The sequence below is a fragment of the Aureococcus anophagefferens genome (assembly GCF_000186865.1).
Source record: "Aureococcus anophagefferens unplaced genomic scaffold AURANscaffold_4, whole genome shotgun sequence".
In the NCBI taxonomy this organism is placed as follows: domain Eukaryota; class Pelagophyceae; order Pelagomonadales; family Pelagomonadaceae; genus Aureococcus; species Aureococcus anophagefferens.
In genome coordinates, this window is record NW_008705564.1 from 1,146,832 (window position 1) to 1,167,143 (window position 20,312).

General features: G+C 70.9%; 5 protein-coding genes across 5 annotated transcripts in view; 3 read left to right on the forward strand and 2 right to left on the reverse strand.

Annotated features, from left to right (window-relative positions):
• Positions 1 to 5,348: 5,348 nt before the first annotated feature.
• On the reverse strand, positions 5,349 to 6,506 carry AURANDRAFT_11471 (hypothetical protein; the record flags this gene model as incomplete). Its single annotated transcript, XM_009036388.1, has 1 exon — positions 5,349 to 6,506. A coding segment is annotated over one exon (1,158 nt), but the record flags the coding sequence as incomplete, so codon positions are not given.
• A 259-nt stretch (positions 6,507 to 6,765) lies between these two features.
• Positions 6,766 to 7,713, reverse strand: AURANDRAFT_12914 (hypothetical protein; the record flags this gene model as incomplete). Its single annotated transcript, XM_009036387.1, has 1 exon — positions 6,766 to 7,713. A coding segment is annotated over one exon (948 nt), but the record flags the coding sequence as incomplete, so codon positions are not given.
• A 254-nt stretch (positions 7,714 to 7,967) lies between these two features.
• Positions 7,968 to 9,539, forward strand: AURANDRAFT_52656 (hypothetical protein; the record flags this gene model as incomplete). Its single annotated transcript, XM_009036037.1, has 1 exon — positions 7,968 to 9,539. One exon carries the CDS (start codon positions 8,150 to 8,152, stop codon positions 9,509 to 9,511), a length of 1,362 nt encoding a protein of 453 aa, XP_009034285.1.
• Positions 9,540 to 15,539: 6,000 nt separating this feature from the next.
• Positions 15,540 to 16,004, forward strand: AURANDRAFT_22105 (hypothetical protein; the record flags this gene model as incomplete). The annotated part of the gene is made up of 1 exon (XM_009036038.1): positions 15,540 to 16,004. A coding segment is annotated over one exon (465 nt), but the record flags the coding sequence as incomplete, so codon positions are not given.
• A 2,609-nt stretch (positions 16,005 to 18,613) lies between these two features.
• Positions 18,614 to 20,312, forward strand: part of AURANDRAFT_62122 (hypothetical protein) — a gene marked incomplete at both ends in the record, with an annotated part of 8,434 nt that continues 6,735 nt past the window's right edge. Inside the window, 2 exons of the mRNA XM_009036039.1 lie at positions 18,614 to 18,785; positions 18,917 to 19,766. Coding sequence (XP_009034287.1) covers positions 18,614 to 18,785; positions 18,917 to 19,766 — 1,022 coding nt within the window. The remainder of the gene's footprint in view (positions 18,786 to 18,916; positions 19,767 to 20,312) is intronic.

The window sequence follows — 20,312 nt, forward strand, 5'->3', positions numbered from 1 at the left end:
CAAGTTTGGCCTCAACCTTGTCCGCGCGAACGCACGGCGCGCCAGACACGGGCTAATTACGACATCGGGCCAAGGGCACTTGTGCCCCAGGCGAGCCGCTGCTTATTACGGCGGAGGGCCGAAGAGGGGGGGCATCTCTGGCATGACGATCCTGTGGCAGAGCGCGGCCCACGCACAGCGCCACGTCAGGTTTCGGAGAAGTGCGCGGACACTATACGTGCCATCCACAAAGTTCTGGAGCTGAACTTGTTCTTCTCCACTGACGAAGGAGAGACTCAGCATGAGACAATACACGAAGAACTTGAATTGAGTTTCATACTTTTGTTTCTTCCGATCTGACTTGGTCTCGATCGAAAGCGGTCGCCACGACGCACCGCAAACCAAACACGCAGCCTTCTGTTTCCGTTTGAGTACCTCCCTCATGCACTCCTCGTGAGCATTCAGTCGTCCGCAGCCCCAGTCGCACCAAGCTAACTGCGTCGCGTCGTCGAAGTCACCCGGAATTTCCTTGCCGAACTCCTCGTGGCAAACGATGCAGGCGTCGCCAGGGTCTGGCTGGACGCGCGGAGACTTGCGGAGAAACACGAGTCTGAGCGTCTCGCGGACCTCGTGGAAGATGGGCCGGAAGGCGCCGACGACGGAGACCGAGACGTGCGTTCGCGTCGCGGCGTCCAGCAAGGGCGAGACAAACAACCAGAAGAAGAAAGCGGCGTCGGCGACGAACGAGGCCCATCGCAGGCGTGGCAGGAATCCGAAGGACCAGGTCAGTAGGACGACGTACGGCGCGACGAAGGACGGGAGCAGCAGCGATGACCAGAATATCGACCAGCGGGGAACGCGAATGTGAAACCTCCTCTCCCACATTCCAACCGCGATATCGTACATCGAATGGAAATCAAACATGTTTTTGTACTGCCACAGCTGGAGCGCGAGGTCCGCTTTCAAGCCGGCGAGAAAGCCGCGCTGGCTGCCACGTAGAGCCTCGGCGACGTTGCTGGCAAGGGTGAGGCAACAGGAAAGGGGGAATTCACGCAGACAACCGACATGCAGTTGAAAACAATACTGACGAAAGCGAGGGCGCCTGTGAGCATCATGTAGCCCAGAGCACCATAGACGTACAGGAGCGCCAGGGCGGTCGGGCGCGCGCAGAGGATCCCCGGCGTGCCGCACAGAAAGACTCCCGCGAGCACCGGTAGAAATGAAGAGCGCGAGAGCAGCGAAAAGACCGCGGGGATCGACTGCATGAGGATGCGCGGGCACAACCAGAGAATTATTTTGAGGCGCGGACACGGCGTGCCGATGACCGGCCCAACGACGAACGTCACGTCGTGGATGAGCTCGAAAAGTAACAGGGAGACGACGAGAAGGCCGACCGTCCGAAGCCACGTCTTCCATCTCGGGTCGGGGTCGCGCTGCGGCGCGTCCGTCGCTTTGGCCGCCACTGGCACGTAGCCCGCCGACTCGATGATGTCGCGGCGGACGTCGCTTCCCTCCGACAGGCGGGCGAGGACCGAGAGCGCCCCGTTAATCTCATCCTTGGACCCTTCGACCAGCATCGGGACCGCGCCTGCAGAGATGATGGCGTCCTTATTGTCGTCGCTGCCTCCGCTTGTCAAATCGAGCAAAAGCCTCGAAGTGTGGAACGAGATGGATTCACGATGAGTTGGCATCAAGGCCATCAGTGCTGGTACCGCCTCCGATCTGATGATCGTGTCGATGGTCTTGGGGCCCGCCGCATACCATAGTATGCCGGCAACAGCGTTGTAAAGTCTCCCGTCCTCGTAGCTCTTGTCCCGCAGTATCTTGACCAGCGCGTTCATCTTCCGGACAATGAAATTCCTCGCACTTTCATCAAGCGAACGCTCCGGCACGCCATGGACGTGTTTGCAAGCTTCGCCAGCTCGCGGGCCGCTTCCGTCTTGGTCGGGGCGTCGCCGAATCGGAGAAGATCGACGAGCGGGCGCGCCGCGGCGCCGACGCAGAACGGCTGGCTGCCGCCCCACAACTCCGCGGCCTCGGCGAAAAGACGCGCGGCCTTCTCGGGTGTCCAAGTCGCGATCTGCGGCGCGATCTGCGCCGCGACGGCCACCGCCGCGTCGAGCCACGGCGGCGCCGCGAAGCTCACGTTCCAGAGCAGCGGGGTGGGGATGCGGACGGTCGCGTCGATGGCGCGCTGCACGCTCCATGGGATCGGCGCGGCGCAGACATATTGCGCCTCCGGGCCGAGGCCGCCCGCCCACATGTCCCGCGACGGCAGCGCATCCGCCGGCGGGCCGCGAAAGTAGACGGCCGTCGTACAGAGCGATGCCCAGATGAAGAGCTTGCGCAGGACGCCGGTGAAACTCCCGCGCCGGAGCTCGAGTCGGTTCGAAGACCACAACACCATCGTGTGAGGGCGCGCGTCGACGAGCGCGCGAATGAAGAAGATGGAGCGCGTGGAGGAGCGCGTCGAGGAGCGCGAGGTAGCGCGTCGAGGAGCGCGAGGTAGCGCGTCGGGAGCGGCGCGACACGGAGAGCGCGGGGGCCCGAGGCGCAGGGGACGAGGTGCCTGGCGGTCTGGCTCCGTGTTCAACAGCCGCGGCACCGTCGCGGCGCGATGGGTGTTGCCGTAGGAGCATGGAGCCCATCCAAGGTGTGAGAGCCTCAAAATGAAGAAGCGGCTCGTCCTAGCGCTGGAGACGGCGCCGCAGAAGGCGAAAAAACTCACGCTGCCCGCGTCCTGGTCCGACCGGCGCTGCGACGCGCTGCGGCGGCTCGCGGCGGAGAAGCTGGGCTGCACCGGCGCCGTCGAGCTCCGCGTCGGCGCGCGCGCGCTCGGCGACGACGAGCCCATCGCGGCGATCCCCGACGGCGCCCTCGTCGTCGCGCGCGACGTTGCCGAGGCGGCCGCTGGCGCTCTTCTGCGTGCGGCGCGACGGCCGCGCGTGGCCCGGCCGCGGCCGGGCGATACCCCAACAATCGCGCGCGTTCTACGGCATGGCCGCGGACGCGGACGCCTACCTCGAGGCGGCCCTGCCCGGCGCGGCCTTCCTCGTCGGCGCCACGGCCCTCGAGGCCCACGCCGCGGCCTGGCGGCGCGTCGCGGAGCTCGGGGAGACACAAGTCGCCGTCGTCGTCGAGCGCGGCGCGTTCTTCGCGTCGCCGCGGTGGCGCGAGGGCGTCGCTGCGCTCGTCGCCGAGGCGCGGAAACGCGACGAAAACTTCCGCGCCCTGTCGCTGGTCTTCGCCCTCGGCGACGGCGCGCTCGGCCCCGCGCCGGAGCCCTGCGGCGGATCGCCGGGCTACGTGCTGACGCCGCGCGGCGCGCGCGCCGCGCTCGCGCATCAAACGGCGCGAACGCCCCACGAGGCCCTCTTCTCCGGCGACGGCGGCGTCTACGCGTCGCGGCGGGCCATCTTGGACTTTGGCGACGTCGCGCGCGAGGGCCCCGGCGCGCCGCCGCCGCCCGTCGCCGCGCCGTCGCAGCGGGAGCTCGCGCTCAAACTCCTCGAGGCGGGCCACTTCGCGACGCCCGAGGGCACGGACGCGCGCCTCGCCGTCGCCGCGGCCATGGCCGTCGACCGGCGGCACTTCCTCGAGCGCGCGCCCTTCTACGAGGACCGGCCGTGCTACTTGGGGTGGACGACGGTGTCCGCGCCCTCGTCGCACTGCCGCGCAGCCGCGGCGCTCCTCCCGGCCCTCGAGGACGTCCCCGGCGCCCGCGTGCTCGACGTCGGCGCGGGCAGCGGCTACGTCGCGGCGCTGCTCGGCGCGCTCGCGGCGGCCGGCGGGGGGCGGCCGACGTGCGTCGCGCTGGAAGTTTCGGAGGAGCTCGCGGCGCGCGCGGCGGGCAACGCGCGGCGCGCGCTCGACGCCGCGGGGCTCCCGGGCGGCGGCTGCGCCTTCGTCGCCGTCGCCGGCGACGGCCGCCGCGGCCACGCGGCGCTCGCGCCCTACGCGGCCATCCACGTCGGCGCGTCCTGCGACGAGATCCCCGGCGCGCTCGTCGACCAGCTCGCCGTCGGCGGGCGTTTGGTGATGGCCGTCGGCGCGCCCGACGCGCCCCAGCGCCTCGTCCTCGTCGCCAAGTCCGCGACGGGCCTCACCGAGACGACGCTCGCGGCGGGCTTCGTCATGTCGCCCCTGAGGTAAACAAAAAAGTTAGGCGCGGACCGCGAGGAGCCGGAGGCGGTGGGCCTCGTCGTAGGCGCGGTCCGCGCGGTCCCGCGCGCGCTCGGACGCCGCGTCCTCCGCGGCCGCGCGCTCGAGGACGGGGCGGACCGCGTCGAGCAGCGCCACGGACGCGCGGATGGCCGCGTCGAGGTCCTTGAGGGGCGCGAGCGCCAGAAGCGCCGCCGCGGACACGTCCGCGCCCCGCGCGTCGCGCGCCGTCGCCGCGCCCGAAACGAGGTCCTCGAGCAGGTCGAAGAGGGGCCGGACCTAATGAGAGTCGGGTCTCCGGACAACTCTCCCGAGACGCCGAAAACGCGCGCTCCGCGCGTTCGACGCGTCGCGGAGCCGTTCCCACCGGCTCAGGAACGGCCGCCAGGACCCGTCCTGCCAGCGCACGCGCTGGGCGAGCGCGCAGGGGTGGACGACGTTGTGCGTGCGCTCGAGGTAGGACAACGCCTGGGCGACCTGCGTCGTCAGGTACTGCCGCGGCGGCGCCCGGGACCCGCCGCGGGCGACGGCGAGCGGCGCCCGGAGCACGCTCGACCGGTGGAAGGACACCTCGAGCACGTCGCGGAGCCGCCGCCGCACGACCGCGCGGCTCACCTCGAGCTCGCCCTCGACGGCCTCGCGGTCCACGGCCGGCTCGTCGCTCCCGTCGCTCGCGTCGCGCCAGACCGCGCGGCAGCTCGGGCACCGCGTCTCGCGGCCGTCCCGGGGCACGGCGGCCCAGGCCGCGAGGCACGTCGCGTGCACGGGCCGCGCGCAGCGCCCGCAGACCCGCAGGGCGCCGTCGAGGCGCTCGAGGCAGATGACGCAGCAGTCGAGGTGCGGCGGCGTGAGGGCGCGGGGCGGCGTGGCGGCGCGGGGCGGCGGCGGCGGTGCGCGGGCGGCGGCGGCCGGCGGCGGCGGCGGCGGCGGTGTTGCACCGCGGCCGGCCTCATTACTGGAGAAGCAGGACCGCATCGTCACGCCGAACATTCGCGGGCAGCCCCTTTTGGCGCTGCGACATTGCACTTAAAGTTGAGGCCCGCGCAACCTCCAGTGCAAAGCCGGAGCGCGCCCACGCCCGTCTGGAACTCACGAAAAAGAAACAAAGCCGCCACGAAAGAACCGAGTCCGAGTTAGGTCGGCGGCGGCGCGGGGACGCGGTCGCCGGGTACGAAGCCCGCGGGCGGCTCCGGTGCGCCCGCGTCGACGACCGCGAGGACCTTGTAGCGCTCGCCCATCTGCTCCGGGTCCAACAGACGCTCGCAGGCGGAGATGAGGTCCTCGACCTGGCTCTCCGTGATGTCGTCCAAATTCAGCAGCGCCTCGAGCCGCGGGACGATGCCCATGCGCTGGAGCCACTCGCCCTGGTCAACCGCACCGAACGCCGCGGCGCCGTCGACCGCCGCGGCGCGGTCGCCGCAGGCGCCGAAATCCGCGTCGACCGTCAGGTCCACCAAACCCGGCTCGCGGAGGGGCGACACCTGCGCGTGGCGGCGGAAGCCCCGGAGCGTGTCGCCGCGCTGTCCGCGCGCGTAGCCGTAGTCGACGAAGAGCGCGGCCCCGCCGGCTTTTGCAACTTTTGCAGCCACAGCATCCACAAATGCCAGCGCCCCCGGCGCCACCTCGAGCGTCTCGGCCTCGCCGTCCTTGGTCGCGAGCGACGGCGCGTCGGCCGCGGCCAATGCCCTGGACGCGGGCGTCGGCGACGGCGCCAGGACGAACCGGAAGCGGTCCGGCCCCGCGTCGGCGAGATCCACGAGCTTCTCGCGCCAGCCGTTGTCGGTCTTGACGAACTGGTAGGCCGGGAAGGCGTCGAGCACCTCCTGGCCCACGAGGAGCGTCGGCACCCCGTCGTCGTCGATTTCGTCGAGCGACTCGTGCCAGGTAGCCCTAGTTCCAAAGTCGCCGAAGCCGTCGAGGGCCCAGGTCACGGGCGTTTCCGCGTCGGGCTTCTGCGCGTGCGTCGCCGGCCTAGCGCCGAGCGTGCGCCGCTGCGCGAGGCGCAAAGAGGCGGACGGCTCTACCAGTCGGACGTCGCTCGCGGCGCGCCGGAACTTTGGCCACGCGGCCGTCGCGCGCAGGACGTCGCCGAGGAGCGTGCCGCGGCCCGGGCCGACCTCGACGAGCCGCACCTTTTCCGGCTCGCCGAGGCGCACCCACTCGCTGACGAACCAGACCCCGACGAGCTCGCCGAAGAGCTGCGAGAGCTCCGGCGCGGTCACAAAGTCGCCGCCCGCGCCGAAGTTGCGCTCCGCGCCGGACCGCGCGTAGTAGCCGTGGCGCGGGTGCAGCAGGCACTGGCGCATGTACTCGTAGACGGACAGCGGGCCCCGGGCGAGGATCTGCGAGCCCAGCTCGAGGCCCAGGGGCGTCTCCGGCGCCTGCACCGCCGACGGCGACGACTCGTAGCCGACCTTGCCGAGGCCCGTGCGGTCCACCGTGAAGTCGAACTCCTTCGAGCTCAACCGGCGCATGCACCGGTGATGGCGCGCGGCCAGGCGCCTCGCGGCCACGGTGGCGAGCTTCAGCATCGTGTATGAGGTCAAGGGATCGATGCACGATGTTGTCGCCAACGTGCACCATCGTTGACGCACTTTCTTACTCGAGGCCGAGCTGGGCCTTGAGCCCGCCCTCCTCGGCGGCCATCTCCTGGAGGATGTCGAGGCCGCCGAGGAGCTCGCCGTCGACGTAGAACTGGGGGAAGGTCGGCCAGTCGGAGTACTTCTTGAGGCCCTGGCGGACGTCGTCGTCCGTGAGGATGTCGAACGCGTCGAACTCGACGCCGTTGTCCCGCAGCAGCGCGACGATTGTCTTGGAGAAGCCGCATTTCTCGTTGCCCGGCGTGCCCTTCATGAAGAGCACGGCCTTGGCCTGGTTGACCAGCGCCTTCAGCCGCGCGTTCAGCGCCGCCTCCGGGTCCTCGAGCGCGGCCTCCGCCTCCGGGTCCTGGAGCTCGAGCTGGCCCAGCAGGTCGCCGTCCGCGGCCATCTCCTGAAGAATATCCAGGCCGCCCACGAGGTCGCCGTTCGCGTAGAACTGCGGGTACGTCGGCCAGTCGCTGTAGGTCTTCAAACCCTGGCGCACGTCCTGGTTCTCCGGCAGCAGGATGTCGAAGGTGGCGAAGGGCACGTTCGCGCCCTGGAGCAGCTCGCAGACCTTGCGCGAGAAGCCGCAGCGCGGCGCCTCGGGCGACCCCTTCATGAAGAGCATCGCGGGGCTCGAGAAGATGAGCTGCTTCATGCGCTGCTCGAGCTGGACTTTGGCGACGGCCGCGGCCTCGTCGGCGTCCATGGTCGCCACCTTTTCCTTGTCTAACGCCTCGACCGCGGCGGCCGCCGCCGCGGCGTCGACGCCCTCGGCCTTGCCGGCGACCTCGCCGCCTTTCAACGTGACGAGCGTCGGCACGGCCTCGACGCCGAACTTCTCCGCGAGCGCCTCGCACTCCTCGGCGTCGGCGGACGCGAGGGTCACGGACGGGTGCTTCTTGAGGCGCGCGAGCTCGGCGAAGAGCTGGTTCAGCTGCTGCGACGGCTCGTCCCAGTCGGCGCCGAAGAGCACGAGCACCTTGCCCTTCCCGAGGGCCGTCAGGGACGCCTCGTCCGTGAGGACGGCCAGGGTGGTTTCGCCGTTGGGCGTCGGCGCCCGTGTTTCGAGCTCGGCCATTCCTCACTTGTCGCCGGCGGCGCGAGGTGCTCGAGCTCCCGGAGTGCTCGTTCGAGAAGGCCGCGCTCGTGCTGCGTCGCTCGGGGTTTTGAGGTTTGCCTTTGCCACAAAAACAGCGACGCTGATCTGACGCTGCCGCGTGGAGCCGAAGCCGCGCCGCGATCGCACAACTCCAAAACATTCAGTCCGCTGCCGCGTCCAGTGTCGGCGCAGCGTTCGCGTCGCCACCATCGCGTGGGGTCGCAACATTCGCCGCTCTAGCTCCCTGACGCGCGCCGACGCGACGAAGGCGACGGCGCCGCCGAGCCCTTCCAAGGGCGCCTGCAGTCCCGCGGGCCGCTACCGGATGCTCGCCTACCTGCGGCGGCGCAAGGACGTCGCCGTCGTCGGCGGCCTCGTGGCCTTCTTCTTCCTCGTCGTCATCCCCCTCGTCTCCGGCGGTGGCGGCTCGGCCGACGGCGAGGGCGCGCTCCGCGGCAGCGGCTGGCGGTTTGTCACCATCGTCGACGCCGGGTCCAGCGGCTGCCGCGCGCACGTCTTCCGCTGGCGCACGGGCCGCAGCGGCGTCGTCGAGGTCGACCCGACGCACAACAACCTCAAGGTGAAGCCGGGCCTGTCGTCCTTCAAGGACGACCCGACCGCCGCGGGCGCTTCCTTGGCCCCGCTCCTCGATTTCGTGCGGTCGGAGATCCCCGAGGGCGAGTGGGCGTCGAGCCCCATCTTCCTCAAGGCGACGGCGGGCCTGCGCATGACGCCCGCGGGGCCCCGGGAGCAGATCTTGGAATCCGTGCGCGACGCGCTCTCCGCGTCGCCTTTGAAATTCGACGACCGCGAGGCCGGCGCGCTCGTCATCGAGGGCACGGACGAGGGCGGCTTCGGCTGGATGAGCGTCAACTACTTGATGGGGAATTTGGACGGCCACGCGAAGCATTCGGACTTTGTCGGCGTCGTCGAGATGGGCGGCGCGTCGGCGCAAGTGACGCAGATCCGCGACTCCGCGACGCCCCAGCCGGGCGGCTACTCCTTCGACTTCAAGGTCGGGAAGCAGCCCTTCCACCTCTACACGCACTCCTACCTGGGCTACGGCCTCGAGCAGGCCCGCGAGACCCTGTCCGCGCACCTCGTCGAGCGCGCGCGCGGCGGCCGCGTCAAGGACCCGTGCCTCAACGCGGGCTTCGAGAAGGAGGCGGCGGAGCCGCGCATCGACGTCTACGACGGCCCGAGCGCCGTGGACCTGCGGGGCGTCGCGGGCGACCACGCGGAGTGCGCGCGCGCCGTCGAGAAGTCGCTCTTCTCGCGCGACGACCCCTGCGGCTTCGAGTCCTGCTCCTTCAACGGCATCTTCCAGCCGCCGAACCTCCCCAAGGGCAAGCTCCTCGCCTTCGAGAACTTCCACTACACGGCGCAGATGCTCGGCGTGGGCCAGCCCGACACGTCCGCGGCGGACTTCAAGGCGGCCGCGAAGGACGCGTGCGCGGCCGAGTGGACCGACTTCCAGGCGTCGCCCTACCCCAAGGACGGCTCCGAGAAGTTCGAGCTCAACAAGCTCTGCTTCTCCGCGACCTACCTCGCGCTCTTCCTCGAGAAGGGCGTCGGCGTCGACGGCCGCGCGAAGATCAAGGTCCAGCAGCAGGTCGGCGACCACGGCATCGACTGGTCCCTCGGCGCGGCCATCAAGGAGGCCACGAAGATCGCCCACGGCCACTAGCTCGACTCTAAGGCGCGTATGTGGCGTGGCGGCAGCCGCTCGGGCGCGCGCAGGAGGCTGTCGGCGCCTGCATGTTGCATCGCGCTCGCCGCCTCGACTCGCGGTGCGCAACATGCCGGAGCTCCGCGAGCATCGAAGTGACCCAGGCATGCGCCGCGGCGGCCGCGGCAAGGGCTCCGGCGGCCGCGGCGGCGACGCGCGGCGCGGCGGCGGCGGCCGCGGCGGCGGCGGCTTCGACCGCACCAACGCGCCGCCGGCGCCGCCGCCCGCCGAGACCTACAAGGCCACGGTCAAGTCCGTCGCGCTCGAGGCGGCGCCCTTCGGCGTCTTCGTCGAGCTGACGAACCCCGGCGCGCGCCACCACGGCAAGGGCGGCCTGCTCAAAGCCCGGTCGTCGCCCGTCGTCGCCGCGCTATCCGTCGGCGACGTCGTGCGCGCGCACGTGCACACGGTCGACGACCAGGGCCGCCTCGACTGCCGCCTGAGCCGCGCGGCGACCTGCGCGTCGGGCCCGAAGGCCGACGCCGGGCGACGGGGCGCGAAGCCGCTGCTCATCCTCGACCTCAACGGCGTGCTCTGCGACCGCGGGTCGTACAAGAGCCGCGGCCGCGGCCGCGAGCCGGACGCGCCGCGGCCCCACGCGGCGGACTTCGTGGCCTGGTGCTACCGGCGCTTCACCGTGGGCGTCTGGAGCTGCGCGCGGCGCGAGAACATGGACCTGAGCCTCTTCGAGGGCCGCGATTTGGCGATGGCCTGGGACCAGAACAACTCGACGTCCCTGTGGCCGCGGTGCTCCCAGGTCTCGGCGGAGAAGCCCCTCTTCCTCAAGGAGATCGACAAGGTCTTCCGGACGTCCTTCGCCGACGCGCCGGTCCCGGCGGCGGCGCCCGCGGGCGCGCAGGGCATGTGGCGCCGCGCGAATTCCGAGCCCGCGAAGCCGGCGCCGCCGGCGCCGGCGCCGGCGCTCTACGGCTACGACGCGGCGAACACGGTGCTCGTCGACAACCACCTCGAGAAGTTCGAGCGCAACCCGCTCGGCACCTGCGTTTTGGTGGAGACGTGGACGGCCGACCGGTCCGACGACGCGGCCCTCGCGCCCGGCGGCGCGCTCCGCCGAGCCCTGGACGCCTTGGCGGCCTGCGACGACTGCGCCGCCCTGGGCCGCGCCGCCGCGGAGGCGGGGACCTACCCCGGCGTCTTCCCCGCGGCGCACCCGTCGCCGCCGCCGCTAAGCGCGGAGACGCCGCGGCTGCCGCCGTCGCCGCGGGCGCCGTCGCCGCGCTTCGACGAGCGCGTCGCCAAGGCCTTCGCCGAGACCTACTGCGCGTCCAAGAGCCACCGCACGTCCTGCCCGGACTGGCCCGCGCGGAAATACTTGGACAAGCGCGACTCGCCGGGGCCGCGCGCGCGGCCGCTGAAGCGCCGCGACCTGGCGACGGTGGCGACGGCCAAGTGGTACGCGACGGAGAAGACGGACGGCGAGCGCCACTGGCTCTTCCACGACGGCGCGGACGGCTGCTGGCTCCTGCGCCGCGACCTCTCGATCTCGCGGACCTTCGCCGAGAGCATCCCGGCCTTGGCGTGCGGCGGCCCGACGATCTTCGACGGCGAGATCGTCCCGGAGCGGGGCTCGAAGCACGTGTTCTTCGTCGTCTTCGACGCCGTGCGGAGCCTCGGCGACGACGTCGGCGCGCTGCGGAACGCGCCCGCGCGCCTCGCGGCGGCGGCGGCGGCGCTCGCCGCGCTCGCCGCGGCGGACCTCCCCGTGGCCGTCATCGCCAAGACCTACCACGACGGCGCCCACTTCGACGCGCTCCGCCCGGCGCTCGCGGCCGGCGGCGGCGTCTTCCGCGACGGCGCGCGGACGACGGAGTGCGACGGAGTAGTATTAGCCGCGGAGCGCGACGCGCACGGCTACTACGACGCGGCCTGCTTCAAGTACAAGCCGACGATCACGCTCGACGCTGGGCCGAAACCAAATCTTCAACCAACTTCAATGTGAGCGTCTTCGACAGTTTCGACGCGAGGCTTTCTGCTGTGCTTCGAGAACTCGACGAGAGCGATCGATTCGTCCAAAAATCAGGCGAATCGACTTCGATTTGACCGAGCTAGAGAGGTGTGAAGTTTGGCAGGAATAATCCAAACAGCGGTTGATTTCGGCACAGGCTCGACGTGCGCCTCAAGTTCCCCCACCACGACCACTGGGCGCCGCCGCTCGACGTCGACGCGGCCGTCGCCGACGGGCCCCGCGACGTCACCGTCACGTCCGTCCGCGTCGACGCCGCGGGGCTCGACAAGTTGGGCCTGAAGCCGCCGAAGCGCGGCGGTGGAGGGGGCCGCCGGGGCGGCAAGGGCGCACCGCCGGGCCCCATCGCGGAGTGCGAGTACGCGGGCGGCTACTGGCGCGTCGAGCGGCCGCGCCACGACAAGCGCAAGCCCAACTCGCTGCGCACGGCCTGGTCCGTGCTCGAGAGCATCGCGGACGCCACGACCGTCGACGACGTCGCGGACGCGCTCGCGGCGCCCTGGGCGCCGGGCTTCGCGGCGCCGGCCGCGGTCGCGGACGCCGCGAAGCACTACGACGAGCGGCAGCAGCAGCGCAACGCCAACGTGGGCCTCGACGCGACGATGCACCGCCTCCGGCGCCTGAACAACTTCGCCAAGGCCCTGGTCCTCGACGCGTTCTGCGTGCGCCACGCCGCGGGCGCGCCCCGGGGCCTCGGCGACGCCGTCCGGCCGGCGGACCCGGCGGACCCGGCGCCCCTGCTCGCGGCGCTCCGCGCGCCCAAGGGCAAGGGCCGGCGGTCGGGCGCGAAGAAGCGGCCCGCGGCGATCCTCGAGCTCGGCTGCGGCCGCGGCGGCGACCTCGGCAAGTACCGCAAGTCCTTCGACGTCACGCGCATGGTCGCCTGCGACATCTCGACGGTGGCCCTCGCCGAGGCGGAGAGCCGCTGGGCGTCCGACGGCGCCGACGGCCGCGCGGCCTTCGTCGTCGGCGACCTCGGCGACGCCGGGCTCGCGGACGCGATCACGGCCGCGGCGGGCGGCGAAAAGAGATGGGCGAACTACGCGTGCTGCCACTTCGCCTTCCACTACGGCTGCGGGTCGTCGGCGCGCGTCGACGCGCTGCTCCGCTGCGTCGACGCGAACCTGGACGGGTCCGCGGGCGTCTTCGTCGCGACGATCGTCGACTGGCGCGCGCTCCGCGACCGCCTCGCGGCGGCGCCGCGCGCGGCGGTCGGCGGCGAGCTCTGCGTCGTCGAGGCGCCCGAGTCGACGCGCGCGGCCCTCGCGGCCTTCGGCGACGAGCCCGAGGGCGACAACGCCTGGGGCCTCGAGTACGAGTTCAGCCTCGGCGACGCGGTGCGGAAGTGCACGGAGTTCGTCGTCCACGCGCCGTCGCTCGTCGCCAAGGCCGAGGCCCGGGGCCTGAAGCTCGCCTACTTGGGCAACTTCGCCGCCTTCCTCGACGACGCGCGGCGCCACAACGACGGCTTCCCGGAGCTGGCCGCGAACGTCGGCGTCCGGCCCGGCCCCGGCGACGCCGACGCGCTCTCCGACGACCAGTTCGCCGTCGCGTCGCTCTACGCGACGATCGCCTTCTCGCGATAAGCACGCGCCGGGCGGGTGAAGCTTAGGGGCTTTTTGGGGGATCAGATGCAGGGGTCCGCGAAGACGGGGCCCGGCGGCATGCGCGGCGCCGGCCGCGGGACCTCCGCGGGGAGCGCCCAGCCGAGGAAGGGCGTCGGCGGCGCCGCGGCGGCGCGCGCGACGGCGCGCGTCTCCTCGGGGGTGCGCTGGCAGGCGAGCACCTCCTCGCGGAGCGCGGCGCGCATGGCGTCGTTGTCGCGCGTTCTGTGGTCGGTGGTAGTCGTGAAGGGGCCGATCATCTGGAACGTCGGCAAGCCGCCAGCGGCGCGCACGGAGGCCTCGAGCGCCGTGGTGGCGTGCGTCCCGTGGTGCTTCTGGGCGTTCGAGTCGAAGGAGTTCCAGGTCGTCGACGTCCAGCTCGTGGGGTTCTCGGAGGTCGTCGGCGTCCAGCTCGTCGAGCTCGCGGACGTGACGACGCGGGCCGTCTTCCCAAGCAGGGAGGTGGCCTGGCGGGTCGACGAGGCCGTCCGGCAGAGGGCCGGCGAGCGCATCACGTGCATCATCGCGAACGACACCGGTCGATGTTCCAGTCTAAGTCGAGGATCTGATCGACCAGAAGGTCTCAAAATTGCGCGCCGGGGTCAAACGCGCGCGCGGGGACGTGCCGTCGACGCCTCCGTCGGCGGCCTTGCGATCGCGTCCATTTTGTGTTTAACTCCTGTCGCGCGTGCCCGCGCTTCTCAGAGGAACAAATGGCGTCGACATCACGGCTGGGCGTCTTTTCGATCTGGAGCTGAACGAGCGTGTCGATCATCCAAACTCGCAGAGCCGTATTGCTCGTGCAGGCGCAATGTTCGCGCGTCAGAGCACGTATAAGCACATGGCGCTCCTCAACGGGGAGGCGAAGCTGGTGATAGACGAGGAGCGCGTACGGCGCGGACGACGGGGCATCATGGACCATCTCATGTGACCATGGCCCGAATTCGTCTTCCCCGACCCCAACGAGGCCTCCAACGACGGCGGCCAGCTCAAGCTGCGGCGCGAATTCATCTTCCCCGACCCCAACGACGGCGGCCAGCTCAAGCGGCGCCGGGACTTCTATGCGCGTGACGTCTCGTTCGACAACAACGCACAGTAGTACTGAACCTCAAGACCGCGGTCGATGACATGGAACAGGCCCTCGCGCACGGGTGCGGCGTCCGCCGATGCGGGGCAGGACAACACCGGATGGACACCGCCGGATGGACCTAGTCTCGATCCCTGGCGGTCCGCACGCGGCGCGGCACCGTTCCTGCACTGTTCCGAAGAGAGGCAAGGTTGACCTCGAGCTCTGCGCCACTGAGTCGATCGACGAGCTGCGCCAGCGCTGTCGGCACCGACGCTCGCAGCGTCGCTGCCACACCAACGCATCGATCAATCGCAGCGCTCTCGCGCCAGCAGCAAGCAGCAGCGATCGCTGACAGCGAGTAGCTTGCAAGATGCGACTCCTCCTCCTCCTCGCGCTGGCGACGCGCTGCTCGTCCCTGCGAGTAGCGCGCCGCCGCTTCCACCAGAGCCTCGCCGGCGCCGCCGCGGCCGCCGCGTTCCCGCGCGTCGCCGGCGCCGCGGCCGACAGCACGCCCGCCGCGGACCTCGCGCTGCTGCGTCGGGGCCTCGCGGACCTCGAGGCGCTTGTCGACAACTGGCAGGAACGGACGGTCAATTGCAAGTACGCCGAGGTGAACCGCGGGCTCCTCGAGACGTCCGCGAAGCAGGAACTCTTGGTGGAAAGCACGAAGAACGCGCTCGTCGTCAAGAACAGCAAGGCCGTGAAGACGCTGTGCAAGCGCGACCCCGAGGTCGTGCGCCAGGTCATGGGCCTCGACGGCAAGTTGAACGCGAAAGGCGGCCCGCCGGCGGCCTTCGCGCCCGGCGCGAGCCGCGAGATCAAGAGCGCGGCGGCCGATCCCAACAGCCCGCTCGTGGACGCGGACCGCATGATCAAGCGCGGCCTCAAGACCATCGACGACGACCTCGAGGCCTACATCGAGGCCGAGGAGCTGTGGCTTCAAGCCATTAGCACCGTCGACGCCGCGTCCTACACGTCCGGCTCCGCGGACTTTGGGTCCATCGTGTCCACGGCGAGCGACGGCTCCGCGAAGGACTCGGCCCTGCTCGAGGACGCGCGCCGCGGCGCGATCCAGGCGCGCGACGCGCTCCGCTGCATCGTCGGCATCCTCGCCAAGGCGAGTAAGGCGTAGCGTGCCGCATGGTGAGCCAGCGAGCTTGCACTCGCCATTTAGGGGCGGACACCGAGAGGCCTGCCGAGCATGTACGCAAAGCGCAGCATGTTGAAGTAGTGGCTTGAACGTTGCCCTTCTCGCGGAGCATGGCTTCGCCCCGCGCTTGCACCATGCCGCGCCGCTGGACGCTCGCCTGCCTCGCGCTGTGCGCCACCATGACAACCGCCAACGACGTGCCCGCGGCGGAGTACTTCTCCGAGTACGGCATGATGAGCCACCACATGACCATGCTCCTCGACGTCGGCCGCATGCAGGCCTACCGCAGTGCCATCCTCAACGACGCGGCCCACTTCAAGGACAAGGTCGTGCTCGACGTGGGCACGGGCACGGGCGTCCTCGCCATCTGGGCCGCCGAGGCCGGCGCGCGCAGGGTCTACGCCGTCGAGCAGTCGAGCGAGGTCGCGGAGTGCGCGCGAACGATGGCGGCGCACCACGGCGTCGCGGACGTCGTGGAGGTGCTCGAGGGCGCCATGGAGGAGCTCAACGTCCCCGAAAAGGTCGACGTCATCGTGTCCGAGTGGATGGGCTACTTCCTCGTGCGGGAGTCGATGGCAAAGTCCGTCATCTACGCGCGCGACACGTACCTGAAACCCGGCGGCGCCATGTACCCGTCGCACGCGCGGCTGCTCCTCGCGCCGCTGGACGCAGGCATCTTCACGGAGCGGCGCGTCGACGAGATCCTCGAGCACATGGGCTCCTTCGACGAGATCGCGCCGCAACTCACGGAGGCGACGGGCATCGACCTCACGCCGCTGCGCGAGACGTACTACGCCGAGTTCCTGCGCGACGTCTTCCGCAACGCCTGGATCGGCCCCGTGCCCGCGGAGGACGTCCACGCGAACTCGGCCGTCGCGCTGCTGGACGTGGACATGGCCACGGCGACGGCGGACGAGCTGCTCGAGTGGTCGCGGACTGTGGAATTCGAGGAGAAGGAGATCGACGGCCTCGTCGCCTGGTTCGACGTGCGCTTCGCCGCCTTCGCCGCCGGGGACGACGTCGTCTGGCTCGACACGTCGCCGGGCACGGAGACGCACTGGGGCCAGTGCGCGTTCCTCGTGTCGCCCTGGCTCGAGGGGTCCTTCGTCGCGTCGCTCGCGCCGAAGCCGGACGCGAGGCACGACCTCGACTTCACGCTCCTTTACACGCCGTCGGCGAGCGCCGACGGCGAGCCGCCGGAGGAGGTCGCGGCGACCTACGCCATCACCGCGGAGGTCCGCGGCTTCGGCGACGTCGACGAGGACCTCGGCGACCTCGACGACCTGTCGCCCTACGGCGAACCCTACGACGACGCGCCCTACGCCGAGGCCGCCTACGCCGAGGAGCCGGAACTTTAAAAAATGTCGCATCGAGTCTCCTTTGTGACGGCCTCGCTCTTACTCACGCGCACCAGCCGGCGAGGTCGTAGTCGTGGTGCTCGCGGACGAGCGCGCCGTAGCGCTCCGCGAGGCGCGCGTGGTCCCGCGCTTTCCGCGGGTCCGACCGCGCGGCCGCGCAGTACGCGTCGCGGTGCTTCGCGTTGGGGTCGCCGTCGACGGCGGCCGCGGCCGCGGCCGCGTCGGCGCGCGTCGCGTCGAGGCCGAGGAAGGCCCAGAGGTCGAGGAGCGTCGCCGCGGGCGCCGCGGCGAAGTCCTCGAGCGCCACGCGTTTGACGTGCGCGAGCTTGGGCGCGTTCGTCGCCGCGTACTCCTCGACGGCGAGCCAGTGCGCGACGAGGTCGAAGAGCGACAGGCTCGGCACCATTTTTTGGGTGGACAGCGCCGTCGCCAACGGGTGCCGCGTCACGAAGACGAAGCGCGCGCGGCTCCGGCGCGGCGCCTCGGCGTCCGGGAACTCGCAGGTCTCGTCGTCCAGGCCCGCGTTGCGGCGCCGGTTCGCTGCGCCGGGCACGTAGTCGACCAGCGCCTGGAGGTAGCGCGCGAGCACGACGTTCGGCGGCGACTTCTCCAGGAGCACCTTGGCGCCCGCGATGCCCGGCGGCCGCTTGTCCCAGTGGTAGCCGAAGGCGTTGAGGACCTGTTCCTGGGACTCGCCGTGGACCGTGTCGTGGGCCTCGGTCCAGTAGACCTCGCCCGGCGGCGCGAGCGCGTAGCGGCCGACGCCGTCCTCGGCCGACGGCCGCGGCTTCGCGCCGGCCGCGGCCTTCAACGACCGCAGCGGCCCGCTCAGGAACTCGGAGCCGACGCCGAACCGCGGGTAGACGTTCTGCGCGAAGGCGCCCTCGCTGAAGTCGAGGCCGCTGTCCGCCTGCTCGCCGAACCAGGCGACGTCGCCGTGCGCCGCGAGGCACCGCCAGAGCGCCGTCGTGCCCGCGCGGTGCTGCCCGCCGACGAACGCCACCGTCCGATTCTCCAGCGCCGCGCGCCAGTCGCCGGCGCTCCAGCCGAGCGTCTTCGCCGCGGGCGACACGAAGAACTCGGGGCCGTAGGTCCGGTGCGCGTAGGCCGCGGCCGCCGCCGCGAGCGCGACCATGACGCCGCAGACCGCGAGGCCGCCGCGCGGGTCGTGGCGCTTCGCGCTCTTCGGCGCTTCCGGCGCTTCCGGCGGCTTCTTCTTCTTCTTCGCGTTCTTCGGCGCCGTGACAGTCGCCTCCTTCGCATTCTTGGCGTCCTTCGGCGCGCTGGCCGTCGCCGGAGCTTCCTCCTCCTCTGCGGGCGCTGCTCGCCGCGCGTTGAGCAGCCATTGCCCGACGAAGCGCCGGCCGATCGTGAACACGACCCAGAAGGCCACCGGCGCGAGCGCCTGCTGCCATGCCATGGGTGCTACGTGATCAATCAATCAACGTGCTTTGCGTGCTGTCGCGGGCGTGCGTCGCTGCGAATAGGCGACCGGATTCGCGTCGAGCCCATCGGGAGAGGCAATTTCATCTCGACTGCACTTTAGCCTCACCTGAGAACGCGCCGCGCGCGCGGTCGAGGACGCGCTGCGCCCCCTCTGCTGCGCGCCCTAGTACCAAGTCGCAGGCCGCCGCATACGCCTGCGGCCGGTTCGGTTTAAAGTCTCGCACCCAGCGCGCTGACGTAGATGCAGCCGATCTCCGGCTCCGCGAGGACACGCGCGCGAGCGCGCCATGGTTGCCCTCGGCGTTGATCTCGAAGGACGGGTCGACCTTGCGCGCGAGCTTGAGCGCCGGCGTGACCTGCGAGCTCGCGGCGCACGAGCTTCTCGGGCGCGAGCACCGGGGCGCCCTGGTGGGCCAGTGCCACTGAAGACTCTCCTCATCAAGCAGAAGATGGCCAACGACCACTCGCCGTCGCCGTCGCTCCCGGCGACGAGTCGCTTCACGACGTTCTGCACGTACTACGCCTGCGCGCTCGCGTGGCGGCTCGACCCCACACGCCCGGGCCTCAACCACCTCACGCTCGCCTTCGAGCCCGGCCGCGCCATCGTGCACCGCCGCACGCGTGCCCCGGCTGGCGAGTCGTGATGCCCGCTCCCGCGGTGCACGCGGATCGCAGCAAGTCGAGCGCGGCCGGCGGGCAGGGGTCGGAGCGCGTCGAGCGCGCGCGGTGAAGCATCCGTGATATTCACAGAGGCAAAATCGTTCATTTTCCGATGGAGGGGTTGACGCAGCCCCCGGTGTCGCCGGAGCGCGACGGCGGCGAGGGCTTCGTGCTCACGCAGCCGCCGTGCGTCGACGAGGCTGGGGCGGACGCGCCGCCGCGCATCGCCTTCGTGCTGCGGCCGACGGCGGCGGCCGCGGCGGCGTCGACGGAGCCGGTGGAGCTGGTGGCCGAGTCGACGGTCGTCGTCGGCCGCGAGCCGCCGGCGGACATCCTTCTCGTCGACATGGAGCGGACGGCGACGACGACGCTGCGCCCGTTCGTGTCGGCGAGCCACGCGACGCTGCGCGTGGCGCTGGAGGACGGGATGGACGTGGCGTACGTGGCGACGCACACCATGTCCGACGGCAAGACCGCCGCCGGGCTCTGGCTCGGCGGCGAGCGCCTCGCCGCGGGCCAGGAGCGCCGCATCGCCGTCGGGGCGACGCTGCGCTTCGGGACGCTCAAGGACGAGGCGTCCATGCCCTACGACAAGTTCAACTACACGCTCACGAGGCTCAACATCGACATGGCGCCGCTGCGGACCGGCCGCGGGCGGACGGACGAGACGACGACGACGACGAAGCTGACGAGGAACCAGAAGAAGAGTAAGCGACGGAAGCAGGACAAGGACGACCTACAGGACGAGCTCGACCGCGTGAAGGCCGAGAACGCGCGGCTCAAAGACGCCGCGCGGCTCGGCACCAAGCACCGGAAGCACGACGCACGACGGAAGCGACGACGACGACGACGCGACGACGACGACGACGACAACGACGACGAGGACGACACGCCGATCTGCCGGGATTTCAACAATGGAGGCTGCAGTTGGCCCGCGTGTAGGTACCGGCACGTGGCCGACGGCGGCCGGCCGCGCGTCGGCGCGTACTCCGCAAGGAGCGCGCGCCACCGCGGCCAGCGCCGCGCCGGCTAGCCGGCGCGAAGAGGACGGCTGTCCGGCGTCCTGCGCGACTCGCGCGAGAGTGGGATCTCGCGCGCGTTTTGGGCCGGGGGCGAGCTGCGTCACACCGGGCAGGTCGGCGCTCCTCCGCTCGCTCCGAGTTCCGCGTGGTCACTTGTGAAACGCCGAGGGAGCCGCGCGGACGCCCGAGACGGGCGGGCTTCGCGGCCTGCCTGGAATAGGGACGAAGCGCGGTGATGACGCAGCGACGCCCGCGCAGGCCGACGCGGCTAGCCGGCCAGGCGGTGCCGCGAAGGCTAGCGGGCGAAGCGGTCGCCTTCGACCACGCGCAGCGACGCCTCCTGTTCGGGGGAAGCCGCCGGCCGACGGTGACCACCGTCGACCAGAACCTGTCGCTGCCATTGACTGTGCCGGAGGAGCATGGGGCAGCTGGCGGGGCGGGAATCCCGAGCGTCGTTGGACCAGTT